Raw genomic sequence first — 19,419 nt, 5'->3', positions numbered from 1 at the left:
CAACTGGGTGGCTGCTTGTATTTCTTTTTGCTACGCTCAGGCTGGTCTCACGCTCCATGGTCGAGTCACGGGGCATAAGGTCCGGGCTATGGCAGCTTCTGTTGCTTTCCTCTGGTCTACTCCTGTGGAGGACATATGTAAAGCTGCCACTTGGTCTTCGGTTCATACGTTCACCTCCCACTACTGTCTGGACACTTTGTCCAGAAGCGATGGCCGTTTTGGCCAGTCGGTGTTACGTAACCTGTTTTCCTGAATTGCCATCCTCCCACCTGCCCTTTTTTGGTTGGCTTGGAGGTCACCCACATGTGAGAATATCATGCCTGCTTGTCCTGGGATAAAGCACAGTTACTTACCGTAACAGGTGTTATCCAGGGACAGCAGGCATATATTCTCACAACCCGCCCTCCTCCCCGGGGATGGCTTCTTTGCTGGTTATGGAACTGAGGACCACGAGGTGGGGATGCGCCCTCTAGTGGGCAAGAAGGCATGCACATGCGTGGTGCAGTGTAGCAAACTTGAAACTTCAATCAAGTTTGCTTGAAAAGCTGTCCGCGCTGGGGCTCCGTAGTTTTTACGGGAGGAGAAGGTGTTTGGGAAATTTAAAAGCGAGTTAAAAACCTTTCTGTTTAAAGATGCATTTGCAAATTAATTAAATTTTATTTTATAGTGTTATTTTAGTGAATTATTTTGCTTTTTCTTGTTTTGCCAACTTCCTTTTGTATTTCCCCTGTATGTTCTTTCTTTACTATAAAAAATGTATTTCATCCCCTCTTTCCTTTTGTTTATATTATAATTAATTAAGTGTATGTAATGTTTTTGTTTCCCTATGAAAGTATATTTTACTGTACATCGCTTAGAAATCCGATTAAGCGATTGAACAAGCCAACTAATAATAATAATAATAATAAACTTGATGACGTCACCCACATGTGAGAATATATGCCTGCTGTCCCTGGATAACACCTGTTACAGTAAATAACTGTGCTTTACAGTTTCAGTGGAGGAGTGTGTGGCGCAGTGGTTGAAGCTACAGCCTCAGCACCCTGGGGTTGTGGGTTCAAACCCCACGCTGCTCCTTGTGACCCTGGGCAAGTCACTTAATCCTCCATAGCCCCAGGTACGTTAGATAGATTGTGAGCCCACCGGGACAGATAGGGAAAATGCTTGAGTACCTGATTGTAGAACCGCTTAGATAACCTTGATAGGCGGTATATAAAATCCTAATTAAAAAAAAAACAAAAACTTTCAGAACAGGTTATTACTACTTTTCTGCAGGCAAAGAAGAGATCTATGTCTGCGGCTTATGCCATGGTCTGGCGACTTTTTGATTCTTGGTATGGTCAGATGGGTGTTTCTCCATTCTGAGCTACCCTTTCCCAAAATCTATCATTCTTGCAAGATGGGATATCCAAAGTGTTAGCCTACAGTTCTCTTCGAGTTCAAGTTGCAGCTATCGCCTGTTACAGAGGGAAAGTATCAAACTCTTTGGCTTCGCAGCTGGATGTGGTTCACTTCCTGAAGGGGGTGATTCGCATTCGTCCGCTGTTGCATAAACTGTATTCAGATTGGAGTTTTTTGATTGGTTCTTAGGGGATTACAAGGGGCTCCCTTCGAACCCTTAGATAAGGTGATGCTCAAAGACGTGACTTTAAAGGCGGTTTTTTGGTAGCTATGGCGTCCGCTCATTGTGTGTCTGAGTTGCAGGCCTTGGATTCAGAAGTCTCGATTCGGACAGGTCCTTCACTTCTTCCTAAGGTAGTGTCACCTTTTTATGTCAATCAGTTCATCTTTCTTCCATCCTTCAGGGAAGAGGATTGGGGGTCCCGGTTTCAGTCCTTGCATTTGCTTGATGTGTGTAGAATTCTCTTGCACTATCTTCAGGTTATTAATGACTTTCGGTGTTTGAATCACCTCTTTGTGCTGTTTTCAGGACCCAGGAAGGGTTTAGCGACCTACAAGGCCTCGGTAGTTCATTGGGAGGCTGTCACTTCTGCTTGCTTGTTGGTAGGGAGATGATTGCCTGAGGCTTTCCATGCTCATTCCACCAGGGCGGTGGCTACTTTGGGCTGAGTCCAGGGGATTTTCTTTGGAGGAAACTTGTAGAGCGGCCACTTGGTCATCATCGAACACATTTTCTAAGCATTACCGGTTGGATATGACGGTGCACGCGGAAGCGTCTTTTGGTGCTTCAGTTATTGCAAAGGCGGCTTTCGCCTCCCATCCTGATTGAGAATTGCTTTGTTACATCCCACTAGTCTCTGGATTCATCTGCTGCTGTTGCTAAGGAAAGAAGAATTATATTCTTACTTGTTAATTTTCTTTCCTTTAGACGCAGGAGATGAATCCAGAGCCCCACCTAGTCTTATATTCTGCATTTACTTTCTTTGCGGATTACCAATGTTGTTGTTTCAAGTTTGTTGTTCTTGTTGGCTATGTTGTTTTTACATATGGGAAAACAGTTTTTGACTTAAAAAGTGGATTTGTTCCTGATGTTTGGGCAAAGAGTGATACGAATTAGCCAGGACGAGTTCTATCCGAAAGTAGCACCTGCAAATCAGTTCTCTATCTCCACCTGCTGGTAGATATATGCTATCCCACTAGTCTCTGGATTCATCTGCTGTGTCTAAAGGAAAGAAAATTAACAGGTAAGAACATAATTTTTCCTTTAAATGTAACATTATTTGGATTTAGCCACTCTTTTTCAGTAATAGTAGCAGCTCAAGGTGTTTTTATATTCAGGTACTCTATGTATTTTGTTATCTCTAGAGAACCTAGTTTGTTTATACCTGAGGCAATGGAGGGTTAAAGCAACCTGCCCAAAATTACAAGGAATTTGCAGGATTGGAGCCAGTGTTTCTGGTTGTCAGCACTGTACACTAACCACTAGATGGCTATTCCATACTGTTCTGAAATGTGATAATTTGCTTTGGAGCTTCTTTGTATCTAAATTGCTCAACTTCCAGAAAGGAGGGGAGAAAAAGGGTCTTGGATTTTTAATTTGTAGTTCTCTGTGTTGTGGTGCAGATGTAGGCAAAAATCTGATTCTGACATAGATTTGAAGGTTAGGTCTTCCATTATGTAGATGGAATTTTTTTTTTTTAATGAGGTACTTTTTAACTGTTAGGCATTTTTATGATTATCTGCTTTTTAAGGCCTTTGGGGAAAGAGGTGATCAAGTAAGAAATTTAAGAAATCTGATTTGATGTTAGTGGAGATTCTGGGATAACTTTTTTAAATTATATGAAAATGGAGGGGTTTTTTTTCCTGTTGTCCATTTTATGTAGCCTACTAATACAGTAAGCATTTGGTTTGCAATGTCAGTGTGTGAAATGCTTGCAGTGGTTCTCAGATAATACTGGAACTTGGATTAAATTTTATCTGGGTGGGAGAATACCATGATGCCTTATTCTGACCATCTGAAAAACTGGTTTGCAACATGTATTAAAGGAATTCTGCATGTAGCAATATTTTTTTTAGCTGCGACCTTCTAACTTCAAAATGTACCATTGCTTTTGCTTTCTGTGGTTGCATGCTAAATATTCCTTCTATTTTTGAACAGTTTGACTTGATCAGACATTATGAGAAATAGGATGGAAATGATCAATTCCGTGTTTGTTTTTTTTCACTGTTTTAAATGTAGCTTAAATGTTAGAGATGACAGCTATCAAAATTAGACTTCCTGTAAGAAGCTTTATCCCAGGACAAGCAGGCAGCATATTCTCACATGTGGGTCATGTCATCGATGGAGCCCAGTATGGACAGTGCTAAAGTGTACTGTCACTTTAACTTATTTAGAAGTTTCGAGACCGCCTGAACTGCGCGTGCATGAGTGCCTTTCCGCCTGACATTGGCTCACAAAACCATTAGTTCTTCGTTTTCCTGGGAGCTAAGAAGATGTATATCATTGGAGTCTTTCCTGTTGCGCCTTTTTTTTTTTTTTTTTTTTTTTTTTTAAGTTTTTGTGCCTTTCTGTTCTATTTTTTACTTAGTTTCTTTTATTTTTCTTGATAGTACTTTATAAATCTTTTTGTTTGAGATTTTTTTCTAAGAATTTTTCTTTCCAATGTTTTTAGTCCTTTGGTCCTCCATCAAGCCATTTTTGCAGCCAAAAACATTGAATCTTTTTTTCAGTCACAATATCAATCGACCATTGGAGGAAAAATTGATTCCTTCGATCTTGCATTGGAAGTTTTTCCTTCTTTGTCAAAGCCTTCTAGCAGCATCAAGAAGTGTTATCGGTGCAACAGAGCCATATTGGTCACTGATCCACACAATTGGTGTCCTCGGTGCCTTGGTCCTGTCACCGAGTGGACTCTTGTTCTCGCCGTTATGCTACAAAAACACTCTTTGAAGGTTCAAGAACTACAACAGGAAAAACATTTTGGACCTCAAGATCCATCCACGATGACTGCCACATCCGATGTGGGAAAAGCTGCAACGATGTAAACAATACCATTTGCACATCGCTCTTTATCGGTACCAGTGCTGACACCATCTAGTAAACAGGCTAAGAAGCATTCCCATGCTTCACCTCACCAACATCGCTGGCATCTCTAGCATCGATGGATGCCAATTAACATAAGCAGTCTTGCTCTCCATCTGTGCAGGAAGTGTCTCCTCCGAGGTGTGCAACCAACGCCTCGACACCCTGCACCACCAATGGTACCATTTGAACTTTTCTGTACCACAATGTTCCATCCAGGATCAACTTCGTGAATTACTTCATAAGGAGTTGGCAGCTATGCTTCAAAGTCAATTGATACCAGCTGCTGCACTAACTCCTCCGGTACTGGCCCAGCCCGAGCAATGCTCTACAAGGCCTCATGGTGCTCTCATCAGTGCCATAGCCACCATGCCTCACGTCGTACTTCTAGAAGTAGATTTACTAATTCTCCAGGCATAGAAGAATTTTATTATAATCTATCCACTCAAAATTACTCTGCACCAGAGTCATATGGGCTTTCATCGCATCCATTTCCTCTTCCACCTAGGCTCAGGTCACCACTGGAAAGCCTTTCCTTTACCAAATTCATTAGACAACTGGGCCAAGCTCTTCCTGTCAGAGTGGAATCTGAATCTGAACTAAAAGTTGAACTTTTTGATGCTCTGGATTTTGAGCAAATCCCTAAAGACTGTTTGAAACTCTCATCCATAATCATTTCATCCAGAGATGAAATATTTAAAAACTGGGAGACTCCTCCACTTATTCCGGTAGCTCCAAGTAAATTAGATTCCCTTTATAGGGTGCAATCCTGTCCTGGCTTTGATAAGCCTCAATTGCAACATCAGTCTCTCCTGGTGGAGTCTGCTTTAAAGAAATTCTAGTTCTAGAACATATGCTAGTACTCCTCCAGGTAGGGACGGTCGTACTTTGGACAGGTTTGGCCGTAAGCTATTCCATAATACAATGCTTACCGGCTGCATCCTGAGTTATAATTTGTATATGACCTTCTATTTCAAACAATTCAGTACCTGTCTCACTTCGAACAGCATTCCTAGAGACCAATTTGCTGACTTCCAACAGACTACCCATGATCTCCTTGAGACTAGAAAATTCATGGCATGATCATTCTTTGATATAACCTCCTAACCATCACGGCAATATAATAAGCGTGGCTTCATGTATCAGACTTGGACCCCAATGTCCAGGACAGTCTGTCAAATATTCCTTGTTTGGGAGATGAACCATTTGGTGATAAGATTGAAGAAGCTATGCAAAGATCACCAGGCTTGAACAAATTCTGACCACCCTCTCAGCCGCAGTCTCCTAGGCAATATTACAATCTTAGACAGTCAATTACATCTTTTAAATGGTGCTACACTCTACCACCAATGTCTTCCAGAACTCCAGCTCAAAAGCACCCTAGCAACCAACACTCTTAGAAATCTCAGACTCCTTCTGCTAAGTTGACTCTAGTCTTTTTGATGTACTTCTAGAGAGCCTGTCAACCGTTCTGCAACCTCCTCCCCATCCTTTCGGAGGTCGACTTGCCCACTACCACCATCGTTCTCTCATCATAGACACTTGGGGTTTTACATGTGGTGAAAGAAGGCTATGCTCTTCATCTGCAGGAAACCCCTCCAAAGAAACCACCAAGAGTCCTCTTTCAATTCCCAGCAGATTTCCCTCCTTCAGGAACTCTTGGCCCTTCTGCAGCTTAACACCATTGAACCAGTGCCTCCTCAGTAGAGGGCCAGGGGTTCTACTCTCAAATACTTCCTCATACTGAAGACAACGGGAGATCTATGACTAATTCTAGACCTCCATGAACTCAACACATACTTGGTGATGGAGAAGTTCTGTATGCTTTCTCATGGGAACCTTGTATCCCCTACTCGAAAAGAATGACTAGCTATGAACTCAAGGAAGTATACACACATCCCGTTTCTGTAAGCCCACAGGCAGTACCTTCGCTTTTGAATAGGCCAGCATCACCTCCAATTCAGGGAGCATCAACACCGAGTGTTCACAAAGTGCTTAGTTGTAGTGGCTGCAGCATGCTACTTTTATGACTTTCATGAATTCTCCTATCTGGATGACTGGTTCAAAAAGACATCATCACCACAAGCAGTCCAATCAGCTGCCAACTCAATACGTTTCCTAGAACTTCTGGGATTTGCAGTCAGTTACCAAAAACCCCATTTTTAACTGATCTAGAATCTGGAATTTATAGAGGCTCGACTAGATACATTTCAGTCTCGAGTGTACCTCCCTCAACAGAGACTAGAAGCTACTCTTCACCTTTGTAAGCAAGTCTCTATTTTTCAAACCATCACAGCTCGACAGCTAATGTGACTGTTAGATCACATGGAGTTGACAGTATACGTAACCCTGTTTACATGACTACATATCAAGAGGTGCTAAATGGACGTTAGCCTCTCAATGGTCACAGGCTGCTCTCACAACGTCTTCAGGTCACCTCCCTACTCCATCACTCTCCTCATTGGTGGTTAAAACCCACCAATCTCTCCAGAGGTCTCCTGTTTGACATTCCTCCACATCAGAAGATACTAGGGGGCACTCAGAGAAATTGAAAGGGGAGAGGTTTAGAACAAACGCCAGGAAGTTCTTTTTCACACAGAGGGTGGTGGATACATGGAACGCGCTACCAGAGGATGTTATAAACAGGAGCACGCTACAGGGGTTCAAAGAAGCTTTGGATAGGTACTTGGAAGACAAAGGGATTGAGGGGTACAGATAAGAGTAGAGGAATGGGATTAGAGGTAAGTTTAAAAATTAAACAGGGACCACTGTTCAGGCACTAGGCCTGATGGGCCGCCGCGGGAGCGGACCGCTGAGCAAGATGGACCTCTGGTCTGACTCAGCGGGGGCAACTTCTTATGTTCTTATGTTCTAACAGATGCTTCCATGTATGCATGGGGAGCTCACCTGGACGGCTTTCACACTTGGAATTCTTGGAATCTACAAAGATCCCTCCATATCAATCTGGATCTTCAAGCTATACGCAGTGCCCTTCACACCTTTCAAGACCATTTCCTGAACCAAGTAATTTTAATCAGAAAGGATAATCAAGTAGCAATGTACTACATAAACAGGCAAGGAGGTACAGGCTCTCATCCTCTTTGCCAGGAGGTAATAGAGATCTGGTCTCTGGCAATCCTGTGCAACATTTTCCTGAAACCAGTTTACCTAGCAGGGAAACAGAATGCTTTAGCAGACAAATTAAGCAGATTCCTTCAACTTCACGAGTTGCCACTTGGTTCATCTCAACAAATAGATTTTGTTTGCATCTCCCAACAATCACAAACTTCCACACTTCTGTTCCTGTCTGTACTGTCCTCATCGTCTAGAGTCTGGACTGGATAGGCAAGTTTCTATTCCCTCCAATCCCTCTGATAGTGAAAACTCTGTTCAAGCTGCTGCTAGAACCTGCCACAATGTTGTTTTTTTTAAATTTTTTATTTATTTATCAATTTTCAAAAACATATCAAGTATACACTTGTACAGAAAGGAGAAGCAATAAAGAAAAATAAAAATTCCAAAGTAACATTAATCACTATCAAAGCAAAGGTAGTCAGCCTCCTCCTCAAGTCCTCAGTTCATGGATCCAAGATGTGAAGAAGTGAGCCAAAAAGAATCATTGAAATATAAAGAAAGAAGAAAAACAGGGTTACAGTCAACTGAAGGAAGTAACCAAATTAAACAATGAGCATTCATGTTGTTGTTGTCCCAGCTTTCAGGTGTGCAGCTGACAGAAAGGTTGTCAGTTATATAGGGTCAAAGAAGACATATTTTTGCTTTTGATATAATATCACACATTTACATGGGTATCTTAAAAAGAAAGAAGCTCCAAGAGCAATAACTCCTGGCTTCAAAATCTAAAATTCACGACGACGCTTCTGGTTTCTCGTGCCAGATCCGGAAATATTTGTATTTTAAATCCCAAAAATTATTTTAGTTTATTTTTGAAGTAAAGTCTCAGCAACCAGTTTTTGTCTGGTGCCAAGGCAACAGTAAGAAGTAAAGTTGCAGGTATCGCAATTTCCTTATCTGACTGTTCCAACATCAATGAAACATTTAAATTCTGTTGGACCTCTGACGGTGGTAGTGGTTCTTGATGTTATCCTTCAACCCTTCATGTGGGCAGGTAATAAACCTGAGTAAATGTGGAAGCAATTCTTCTGATATGCCCAATATTTCTATCATGTACCTTTTTATCATATCTCTCGGAGGTATTGTTGCCATTCTAGGAAAATTAATTAACCTGAGATTATTATTACGAAAAAGATTGTCCAAAGCTTCCAATTTTCTTCTCATATTTATAATATCTCTCATTAATGTTTCATTAAGTTGTTTAGTGGCAGCATTTGAGTCTTTAAGGTCCTGCATATCAGTTTGTAAGCCTTTGATATGTGTTTCATGGGTGTTTAATTTTAATTCAATTTGAGAAATTTGAGGTTTAATTGATTTTGCCAGGTCCGCCACTAGATCCCATATTGCCTCAAGAGTTATTTCTCGGGGTTTTTCTATTATATTAGATTGTTCAGATTGAATAGGAAGATTTAATATAGCTGACCTCTCCTCCTGTATGCTGTTCTACTGGAAGCTGCAATCCCTCATGCTGTTATGAGCCTCAGCCAGCACAGGACTCCCATAGCAGGAGTCCAAATCCAGTCTCCCCTGTTTGGTGTCTGAAGCCTCATGGGGCAGGAGCTCACCGACCTCCAATGGCTCCACTACCCCAGGGGAGCTGGTGTTCTGAGGAAGAGGGGGAGGTGCTCTGGCGTCGGGCTCAGTGAGATCTCCAGTCCCGGGGAGACCACCTCCTGCTCACCAACGAGAGCCTCCAACGGTGAAGCCGACGCTGACACTTCCTGCATCCGGCGGACTAGGTCTTCGATGTTGCCGACTCTTGCGGGGTCAGGGTGCCGCGAGGCTACAGCGGCACTTCGGCCCCTTCTTTTTGTCATTGTTAGGTAAGGACAAACGTGGTAAAAGAAAAAGCCTGCGTTTCAGTCGAGAATCTAACCGGGACGCTCAGCTAGCTGTCCTGTCAACCATCTTGGATCCATCTGCCACAATGTTTTTCATAGCTTCATGGTGGCCGAGACAACCCTGGTTCCCTTTACTTTTTCAACTCTATGTCGGAGAACTAAATTTCCTACAAATCTTTCCAACTCTCTTGACTCAGAACGAAGGATCCCTTCTTCATCCCAATCTACAGTCTCTGCATCTTACAGCTTAGTTCCTGGCTCCCAGTGCATAGATGACTTCCATCTCTCTACTCCAGTGTCATCTGTCATAAACACCTCCAGGCAAACCTCCATACAGCAATGCTACTGCTTCAAGTGCATATGGTCTGACTTCTGGTGTCGCCTATAGGAATTATCTCCCGACACATGCCCTCTATCAGTGCTGTATTACTTTCTCCATCTGCCTGACACTGATCTAAAAAAACACACACTTCAGTTTGTGTTCATCTCAATGCTATCGGTGCCTTTCATATACCTCTCAACAACAAGCTTCTAGCTACACAGCCATTAATTTCTAGGTTCATGAAAGGCCTTATAAATTTGAAGCCTCCAAACAAACCTCCAGTTAATTAGGACCTAAATGTTGTTCTTACCACTTTGATGAAACCTTCATTTGAATCTCTTTTGATTATACTTTCCACGTAAAGTATTTAAGTAGCAGTCAAGTCATAAGAACATAAGAATTGCTGGGTTAGACCAGTGGTCCTTCGTGCCCAGCAGTCCACTCCCATGGCGGCCCTTAGGTCAAAGACCAGTGCTCTAACTGAGTCTAGCCTTAACTGCATATGTTCTGGTTCAGCAGGAACTTGTCTAACTTTGTCTTGAATCCCTGGAGGGTGTTTTTCCCTATAACAGCCTCCGGAAGAGCATTCCAGATTTCTACCACTCTCTGGGTGAAGAAGAACTTCCTTATGTTTGTACGGAACCTATCCCCTTTCAACTTTAGAGAGTGACCTCTCATTCTCCCTACCTTGGAGGGGGTAAACAACCTGTCTTTATCTACTAAGTCTGTTCCCTTCATTATCTTGAATGTTTCGATCTTGTCCCCTCTGTCTCCTCTTTTCAAGGGAGAAGAGGCCCAGTTTCTCTAATCTCTCACTGTACGGCAACAACTCCAGTCCCTTAAGCATTTTAGTCGCTCTTCTCTAGACCCTCTCGAGTAGTACCATGTCCTTCTTCATGTACAGCAACCAGTGCTGGACGCAGTATTCCAGGTGGGGGCGTACCATGGTGTAACAGCAGCATGGTAACCTTCTCCCATCTGTTCGTGATCCCCTTCTTAATCATTCCTAGTATTCTGTTTGCCCTTTTTGCTGCCACTGCGCATTGCGTGGACAGCTTCATTGACTTGTCTATCAATACTCCCAAGTCTCTTTCCGAGTACTGCAATGGACATCCTGTATTCATGTATAAGATTTTTGTTACCGACATGCATTACCTTATACTTATCCACGTTAAACCTTCTTTTGCCATGCGGCAGCCCATTTCTCAAGCGTGTTTGTCACATCGCAGGTTTTCGCAATCCTTCTGTGTCTTCACTACTCTGAATAACTTTGTATGGTCTGCGAATTTAATAACCTTGCTCGTCGTACCAATTTCCAGGTCGTTTATAAATATATTGAAGAGCACGGGTCCAAGCACCGAATCCTGCGGCACTCTACTGGTGACGCTTTTCCAGTCCGAATATTGTCCATTTACCCCCACTCTCTGTTTCCTATCTGCCAACCAGTTTTTAATCCATGTGAGTATTTTACCTTCGATTCCATGGCTTGCAATTTTTTGAAGTAGTCATTCATACGGGACCTTGTCGAACACCTTCTGAAAATCCAGATTTACAATGTCGACCGGGTCACCCTTGTCTATCTTAATTTGTAACACTTCTACACGTTATTATCATGATAGGAATTTTGGATGAGTGTGAAGAACAACTCTTATCTGGACTGTAAACGTGCCGCAGTTTACTATCTGGATCGAACAGAGCCTCACAGCACTACTACTCAGCTATTACTGTCCTTTGATCCCAACAGGCTAGGAGCTCCTGTTTATAAGAGAACAATCTCTACATGGTTAGTGAATTGTATCTTGTTCAGCTATGCTCAGGCTGGGTTGCCACTGGAATGTCATGTCACAGACACATAAAGTAAGAGCAATGGCAACTTCAGTAGCTTATCTCCATTCCAGTCCCATTCCACTCCCATTGAGGACATTTGTAAAGGGTGTAAAAGCACTTGCGAATGTGCGGTACAGGGTGGTCTAAGTGACAATACACTTTAGCACTGTCCATACCAGGCTACGTGGATGATGTTGCCCACATGTGAGAATATCTGCCTGCTGTCCATGGATAACACTTGTTACAGGTAAGTAACTGGTGCTTTATCTAGTTTTCAGTAACTTACCTTTTATTTTTTTTATTTTTTTTTTATTTTATTTATAAAATTTTACAATATTTCCAAGCATATACATCTTGTACAGTAAAGTGAGATCAAACAACATATTAAACTAAAATTCCAAAATTAATATTTACTACAAGGAAATACTAATCTAGCTGATCTCACACTAGTCCTCAATATTATTGGATCCACTATTAAGAGCAGAACATATATAATTCAAATTAATTAAGTAAGAAAAATCCTACCTTTTATTTTTAATTTTTTTTATATTTGAGGGTTATTGTTATCTTAACTCACTAGTTCATGTACCTCATTAAGTAATTTGTGTTGGTTTGGGGTGTTTGGTTTTTTTTCTTGCAGGTCCTATTAGTGAGTAGCAGTCGGTATCCAGATCAGTGGATTGTACCAGGGGGAGGACTGGAACCAGAGGAGGAACCAGGAGGTGCTGCAATGAGAGAGGTGTATGAGGAGGTGTGTGTTAAAAACTATGACTATTCTACATAATAACATGAACAGCTGTTGTTTCAATGATGGTGAGAGAGGGTGGGGAGAGAATTTCTGGGCTTTACTCTTAGAATGCAGAACACTAAAACCTGTAAGTATTTTATTCCATAATACCATTTTGCATAACTTCATAGTCCTAAGTAAAATAAGTTCTTTTACCAAATTTTCCATTCTCTTTAGATCCAGTTTTTTAAGTCGATTATAAACTATTTATTATGTAGTTACATTTTGGATGTCTTAGGGGATAGGGTTACCATATGTCCAGGTTTTCCCAGACATGTCCTGCTTTTCAGCAACTATCAGGCATCCAGGCGGTTTTGGTGATTTTCCGCTAGTTGTGAAGAAAACAGCCTGGACTCTTGTGGTACTCTCTTCAGTGGGCCAACGGCAGCGATTCTGACATGTTGCTTGCAGTTAACCTGGAAGCCTCCTCTCTGCTGCGGAAAAACAGGTATTTGCCGGGGGGGGAGGGGCTTCTGGGTTGGTGGCAGCATGTGAGAATCGCTGCTGAGCTGTTGAAGAGCAAGAGGAGAATTGTAGAGATGCTGGACATGGGACGAAGGAGGGAGAAAATTTTGGACATAGGGAGGGAGAAAGTGCATGGGGAGAGGGAGAAATATTGGAAAAGATGGTGGAGGTGAGGAAGGGGGAGAGGGTGCATGGAGGGAGTGGAAACAGATGCTGGAACCAAGGCACAAGGGAGGGAGAGCGAGATATGTTAGACATAGGAATGGAGGAGAGGAAGGGAAAAATACATGGGAAATCATATGGAGAGGGGAGAAAAAGGAAGATGGATCCAGAAGCAGAAGGGAGTGAGGGAAGAGATGAAGAATGCTGGATCATGTGGATGAGAAAAAGGACAGGGAGATGAAATGCTATGAGGATGGGAAGGAGAGAAAGGGAACAGATGCTGAGCTAGAAGAGACTCCGAGCCAGAGATGTGCCTGCTCACCCCTGTGGCCGAAGACGGTGTTGGTATGTCCCCAGACTGAGTCCAACCTACTGTTGCACACGGAAACTGCACTGTTCACATTCTCTCCCTCTCCTCTGCTGAAATCACACTACAAGAGGAGAAGAGAGTTAACAGATGCATATTAGGCTGCTGCTTCTTCCTGTGTCTGCCTAACAACCTAGAGTCAATTGATCATGAACCACAGGGTTATCTATAGCCTCCTGTGGTTCCCAAGAGCAGACAGTTCTAGGTAGGCACTGGGGGAAGAAGCAGTCCAATTTGTAGCCATTCACTCTTTTTTTTTTTTTTTTTTCTTCCCTCTTCTGGTAAAGAGAGTGGGGAGAGAGTGAACAGCACAGCTGTTAGCTGAAGGGAGGCAGGGCAAGGTGTCTGTACTGTGTGTTGAGGATTTGATGGGGGCGCGGTATGGGGTGGTGGGAGCAGAGCATGGGCATGGTGGAGGTGAGACCATGTGCCCCCCCCTTTTTTTTGTCCTCACAAATATGGTAACTCTACTTAGGGATGTAACAGTATGTTTCCCATGGGAATTCTACAGCAATGGGTTTCTTTTTTTTTTTTCCCCCCCAAGCCCAAGAAACACCCATATTTTCACACCAACTTTTCTGTGAAAGAGAATGTGGACAGAGTCTCGTAAAGAAAAGCTAGGCAAGAACTAAAAGAGGATGGTGTACTATATGCAATGTGTGTTGCACAAAACAGAGCCTGACTATCCCTCCTCTATATGCTGACTTAATTTTTCCACTGAGGTGAACCATGCTGTGTTCAGGAAGGAGAGGCATGTGTGACTACACATGCTCAAAAAGGAGATCAAGCATATTAAAAAAAGCAACCATATGCTTGCTCTTGTGTCAAGGTGTTAAAAATGGAGCCCATATATAGATTTGAAACTGAGCACTAAAAATAAAAGTTAATATAGAACAAAAAAGAATATACTTTTAATAGCATTTTTAAATTAAAATACTATGAAAGTTGTGTGTGTTTATTTATTTTTATTTATTTATCTAAGCATTTATATACCACTTATAGTCTTAAGTGGTTTACGTTCAGGTACTCAAGCATTTTTCCCTGTCTGTCCTGGCATGCTCACACTATCTAATGTACCTGGAGCAATGGGAGATTAAGTCACTTGTCCAGGGTCACAAGGAGCAGTGTGGGATTTGAACCTACAACCTCAGGGTGCTGAGGCTGTGGCTCTAACCACTGCATCACACACTCCCCACCGTTCAAAAACGTAACCTAGTAAAACCAGCATTATCCATCCAGACTACCCAGAAAGTTGGCCAGGGTTGCACCTGCCCCTCTGTCCTGTCATACACTTGATATTAGAAGATTCTCAGTCAGCAAGTCCTATATAGCCAGAAGAGCACTGTGCCAAAATGTAACCGTGTTGAGTCATTGTGCTAATAAATTTTATTATCCCAGGACAAGCAGGCAGCCTATTCTCGAATATGGGTGATGTCATCGATGGAGCCCGGATGTGGACGCCTCACAAGCAGACTTGCTTGAAGAAACTAGAAGTTTCAAGTCGACCGCACCGCGCATGCTTGAGTGCCTTCCCGCCTAGCGCAGGGCGCATCTCCTCAGTTCTCAGTTTTCCACAGAGCCAAGAAGTCCGTCTTTGACTCTCTTTGTTTAACTTAGTTACTTTGTGCCTTCACTGAATCGCGGTTTGTATTTTTTTCCTCATGAATCGCTGTTCTTATTTTATTTCTTTCATTTCTAGTTTAAAAAAAAAATGTTTTTTTTTCATCTTCCATCCATTTGCCGGGACAGGCCGCTCGGCCGCAGCCCAAGGGCTTCGATCTTGCGGCGGCTATTTTTCCTTCTATGTCCCAGCCTGTCACGGGCTTCAAGAAGTGTAGCAAGTGTCAGCGTGCGATTTCTCTTATGGACCCACACTGTCGCTGCCTCAAGTGCTTTGGGCCGAAACATCACCCGAAGTCGTGCCTGCGCTTTGCTACGCTTCAGCCTCGAGCCTTCAAAACAGGTTACCTTGTGATGCCAGGTGGTCTACCCACTCTGCCTTTTTTTTTTTATTCTTTAAATTGTTCTTGCGATTGAGGTGGTTGGAATTGTTTCTGTGTATCAATCTGAACTTCTTTACTTTTTACCAACCAACTAGGTGCCAGCCTTCTAGTCCTAACATTCTTTTGGGATAATGTTCTATGGATAGACAAGCCAAAAGTAGAACTCTGGACAACACAGGCCCAATTATGTCTGGCATAAAACAAATACAGCATTCCACAATAACCACACCAACAGTCAACACGGCTGACAATGGGGATGCTCAGGACCTGGAAAAACTTGTCATTCTTGAAGAACCATAATTCTGAAGCAGGCCAAAAAACTTTGAAAGTCTGATGACCTGCCTGTGCAAGGAAGTGTAATTGGGTTATGAAGCAAGACAATGATCCAACACACAAAAGCAAGTCACATCTTAATGATGGAGAAGAAACTACATTAAAGAGATCTGGATTGGCCTAATCAAAGTCCTGACTTAACCCAACAGATATGCTGTGGCAGAAACTAAACAAGCAGTTCACACACAAAAACTTATCAATATGACTGAATTAACAGTATTTCTGCACATTATGGACTAAGTTTCTTCAACACGATGTAGAAAACATATCAAATTATAGGAAATATTTAGATGCAATTACTGCTATTATTAAAGGTTGTATAACTAGTTATTACACTTACAGGGCAATTACTTTTTCATATAGGTGATACAGATGTTGGATAACTTTTTACATTATTGTTATCTTAAGGAACAAACTTGTGTTTACTCAGGTTCCCTTTGTGGGATCTGAGAATATCTGCCTGCTGTCCCCAGATAACACCTGTTACAGTAAGTAACTGTGCTTTATCCTAAGACAAGCAGGCAGCATATTCTCACATATGGAACTTCCTAGCTTACTAGAATGGGATGGAGAGAAAGTTGGCCAATTAAGGGAATAAATTTTGTAAAACTGCTTGACCAAAGTGAGCATCGCATCTGGAAAAAGACTGAGATGATGTTGATGCATATTTTGATGTGGAAGAGCATTTGTGCTTCTTAGCCGTTTTAGTCACTTCTCCTGATGGGAGGCAGAACTGATGATACAGAAGTGGAGTGAGGTGTCAATGTTTGCACTGTTATCAATGCTGAAGTTGGTCTTTGGCCACTGGCGTAGGAGTCAGCAGACATCCTCAATAGGCTCGATGTGGAACCAAAAAGTTTTCCATACTGAACCTGTCTAGCCTTAAGTGACCTCTTTTGCAGAGTAGATAAATGGGTGCAAGACTCAGAACGATGGGAAGGCTCAAGACACGGAACACAGTTATTTATTTATTTTTTTTTGGGGGGGGTGTCAGTTGCCGAAATGGTCCTATTACAATGAGTAAATCATATGAAACCACTGGCTTGGACATCAGGGGAAAAACCGCCAATGCGAGGTCAAAGGACTCAAGGTCCAGGGAAGTTGAGTAGGCAATATGCCAAAAAGTGTAGATACTCCCAACCTGATAACAAGCTGTGAGATGTCCAAAAGCCCCCCCCCAAAAAAAAAAAAAAAATTAAAATTAAAAAGTGGTAAAATAAAGGTATTGGGACTGAGGGTAAAACAACAAAGAAACCTTATGAGGAGGAAAAACCAGGGCTGTATAGTTGGAGTTGAGGAGTCGCAGACAATTTTGGGTACTGGAGTTGGAGTCGTGGGTACCAGAAACTGAGGAGTTGAAATCAAAGGATTTATCTACCAACTCCACAGCCCTGGAAAAAAAACACAAAAATAACAAGAAGGCAGAAAAAGTTAAACAGTTTGACACACTTGGAAGACCTCCACACAAAACTGGGAAAGATGGTCCCATGAGCTGACATAGGGCAGGAAGGCATAGGCATTATGTGGGCAGTCTCTAGACTCTAAAGAGTTTTACAGTTGATACACTCAGGCAACAGAAGCTAGGCAAAATGGCCACTGTTCCTGCCAAGATCATTCACGACCAAGTAGTCCTCATTCGGACGGACAACCAAGTCGCCATGTATTATGTCAACAAACAGGGAGGGACGGGATCTGCCTCCCTTTGTCAAGAAGCTCTGAAGGTTTGGGACTGGGCAATCTGCCACAACACCTTCCTCAAAGCTGTCTACATTCAAGGGGCGAAGAATTGCTTGGCGGACAACTTGAGTTGTCTTCTGCAACCTCACGAATGGACACTCCATTCCTCGCCTCTTCATCACATTTTTTCACAGTGGGGAATGCCTCAGATAGACCTCTTTGCAGCTCCCCACAACTACAAGCTGCCTCAGTCCTGCTCCAGGATATACTCTCCTCATCGCCTCGAGGCAGATGCTTTTCTTCTGGAATGGATGAATCTCTTCCTATATGCATTCCCTCCATTTCCTCTCATTCTTAAGACTCTGGTCAAGTTGAAGAACGATCATGCCACCATGATTCTAATTGCTCCTCGATGGCCGAGACAACCTTGGTACTCCCTTCTACTTCAACTTAGCAGCAGGGGGCCATACCTTCTACCAGTTTTTCCTTCTCTGCTTATACAGAGTCAAGGATCTCTGCTTCATCCCAACCTGCAGTCTCTACACCTGACAGCTTGGTATCTCTCAACATAACCCCTCTTCAGTTTTCTCAATCTGTACGAGATGTTTTAGAAGCTTCTAGGAAGCTTACCACTAGACAATGCTATCACCAAAAATGGACTAGATTTTCTACGTGGTGTTTTTCTCATCATAAGGAGCCTCAGCATTCCTCCTTATCTTCTGTTTTGGACTATCTTTTGCCCTTATCCAATTCTGGCCTCAAGTCTACATGTATCCATCTCAGTGCAATTGCAGCTTTCCATCAGCCTATTGAAGGGAAACCCCTCTCTGCTCATCCGGTGGTTTCAAGATTCAAGAAAGGACTTTTCAATGTCAAACCTCCTCTCAAACCACCTCCTGTGGTTTGGGACCTCAATGTTGTCCTTGCTCAACTGATGAAGCCTCCATTTGAACCAATTGATAAGGCTCATCTGAAGTATCTCACTTGGAAAGTGGTGTTTCTCATAGCCCTCACTTCTGCTCGTCAAGTCAGTGAGCTGCAAGTGTTAGTTGCTGATCCACCTTTCACGGTGTTTCATCATGACAAGGTGGTTCTTCGTACTCATCATAAATTCCTCCCTAAAGTGGTCTCGGAATTTCATCTCAACCAATCCATTGTCCTTCCAGTGTTTTTTCTAAAGCCTCATTCTCATCCCGGAGAAGTTGCTCTTCATAGTCTGGACTGTAAATGTGCTTTGGCCTTCTATTTGGAACGCACCAAACCACACAGAACTGCTCCTCAACTTTTTGTCTCCTTCGATCCAAATAAGTTGGGACATCCAATTTCTAAGTGTACCATCTCCAACTGGATGGCTGCTTGTATCTCATTCCACTATGCCCAGGCTGGATTACCCCTACAAAGTAGAGCCACAGCCCATAAAGTCAGAGCAATGGCAGCTTCAGTAGCTTTCCTCAGATCTACACCTATTGAGGAAATTTGTAAGGCTGCTACTTGGTCCTCCGTTCATACTTTCTCCAGACGGGATGGCCAGTTTGGCCAATAAGTATTACAAAATTTATTCTCCTAAATTGCCAACACTCCCACCATCCCATTCTGGTTAGCTTGGAGGTCACCCATATGTGAGAATAGGCTGCCTGCTTGTCCTGGGATAAAGCACAGTTACTTACCGTAATAGGTGTTATCCAGGGACAGCAGGCAGCTATTCTCACAACCCACCCACCTCCCCTGGTTGGCTTCTCTGCTAGCTATCTGAACTGAGGAGACGCGCCCTGCGCTGGGCGGGAAGGCACTCTTGCATGCGCGGTACGGTCAACTTGAAACTTCTAGTTTCTTCAAGTAAGTCTGCATGTGTGGGCTCTGTCGATGACGTCACCCATATGTGAGAATAACTGCCTGCTGTTCCTGGATAACACCTGTTACGGTAAGTAACTGTGCTTTCTGGTTGCTATACTGGTGTGTGTTGGCTTTTTTTTTTTTTTTTTTTTTCCTACTGGCCCTCCTGTGCTGCCTCTTGTTCCAA

The 19,419-nt window shown here is 42.8% G+C and overlaps 1 protein-coding gene across 3 annotated transcripts in view; it reads left to right on the top strand.

Moving 5' to 3' along the window:
- Positions 1–19,419, top strand: part of NUDT4 (nudix hydrolase 4) — an 80,865-nt gene that overhangs the window by 18,556 nt on the left and 42,890 nt on the right. For all 3 annotated transcript variants that reach the window (XM_033951527.1, XM_033951526.1, XM_033951525.1), the window contains exon 2: positions 12,246–12,356. In XM_033951527.1, the coding sequence (XP_033807418.1) occupies positions 12,246–12,356 (111 nt within the window). The remainder of the gene's footprint in view (positions 1–12,245; positions 12,357–19,419) is intronic.

This window comes from Geotrypetes seraphini, chromosome 7 (assembly GCF_902459505.1).
Source record: "Geotrypetes seraphini chromosome 7, aGeoSer1.1, whole genome shotgun sequence".
In the NCBI taxonomy this organism is placed as follows: Eukaryota; Metazoa; Chordata; class Amphibia; order Gymnophiona; family Dermophiidae; genus Geotrypetes; species Geotrypetes seraphini.
This window is presented reverse-complemented; position numbering and strand designations above follow the sequence as displayed.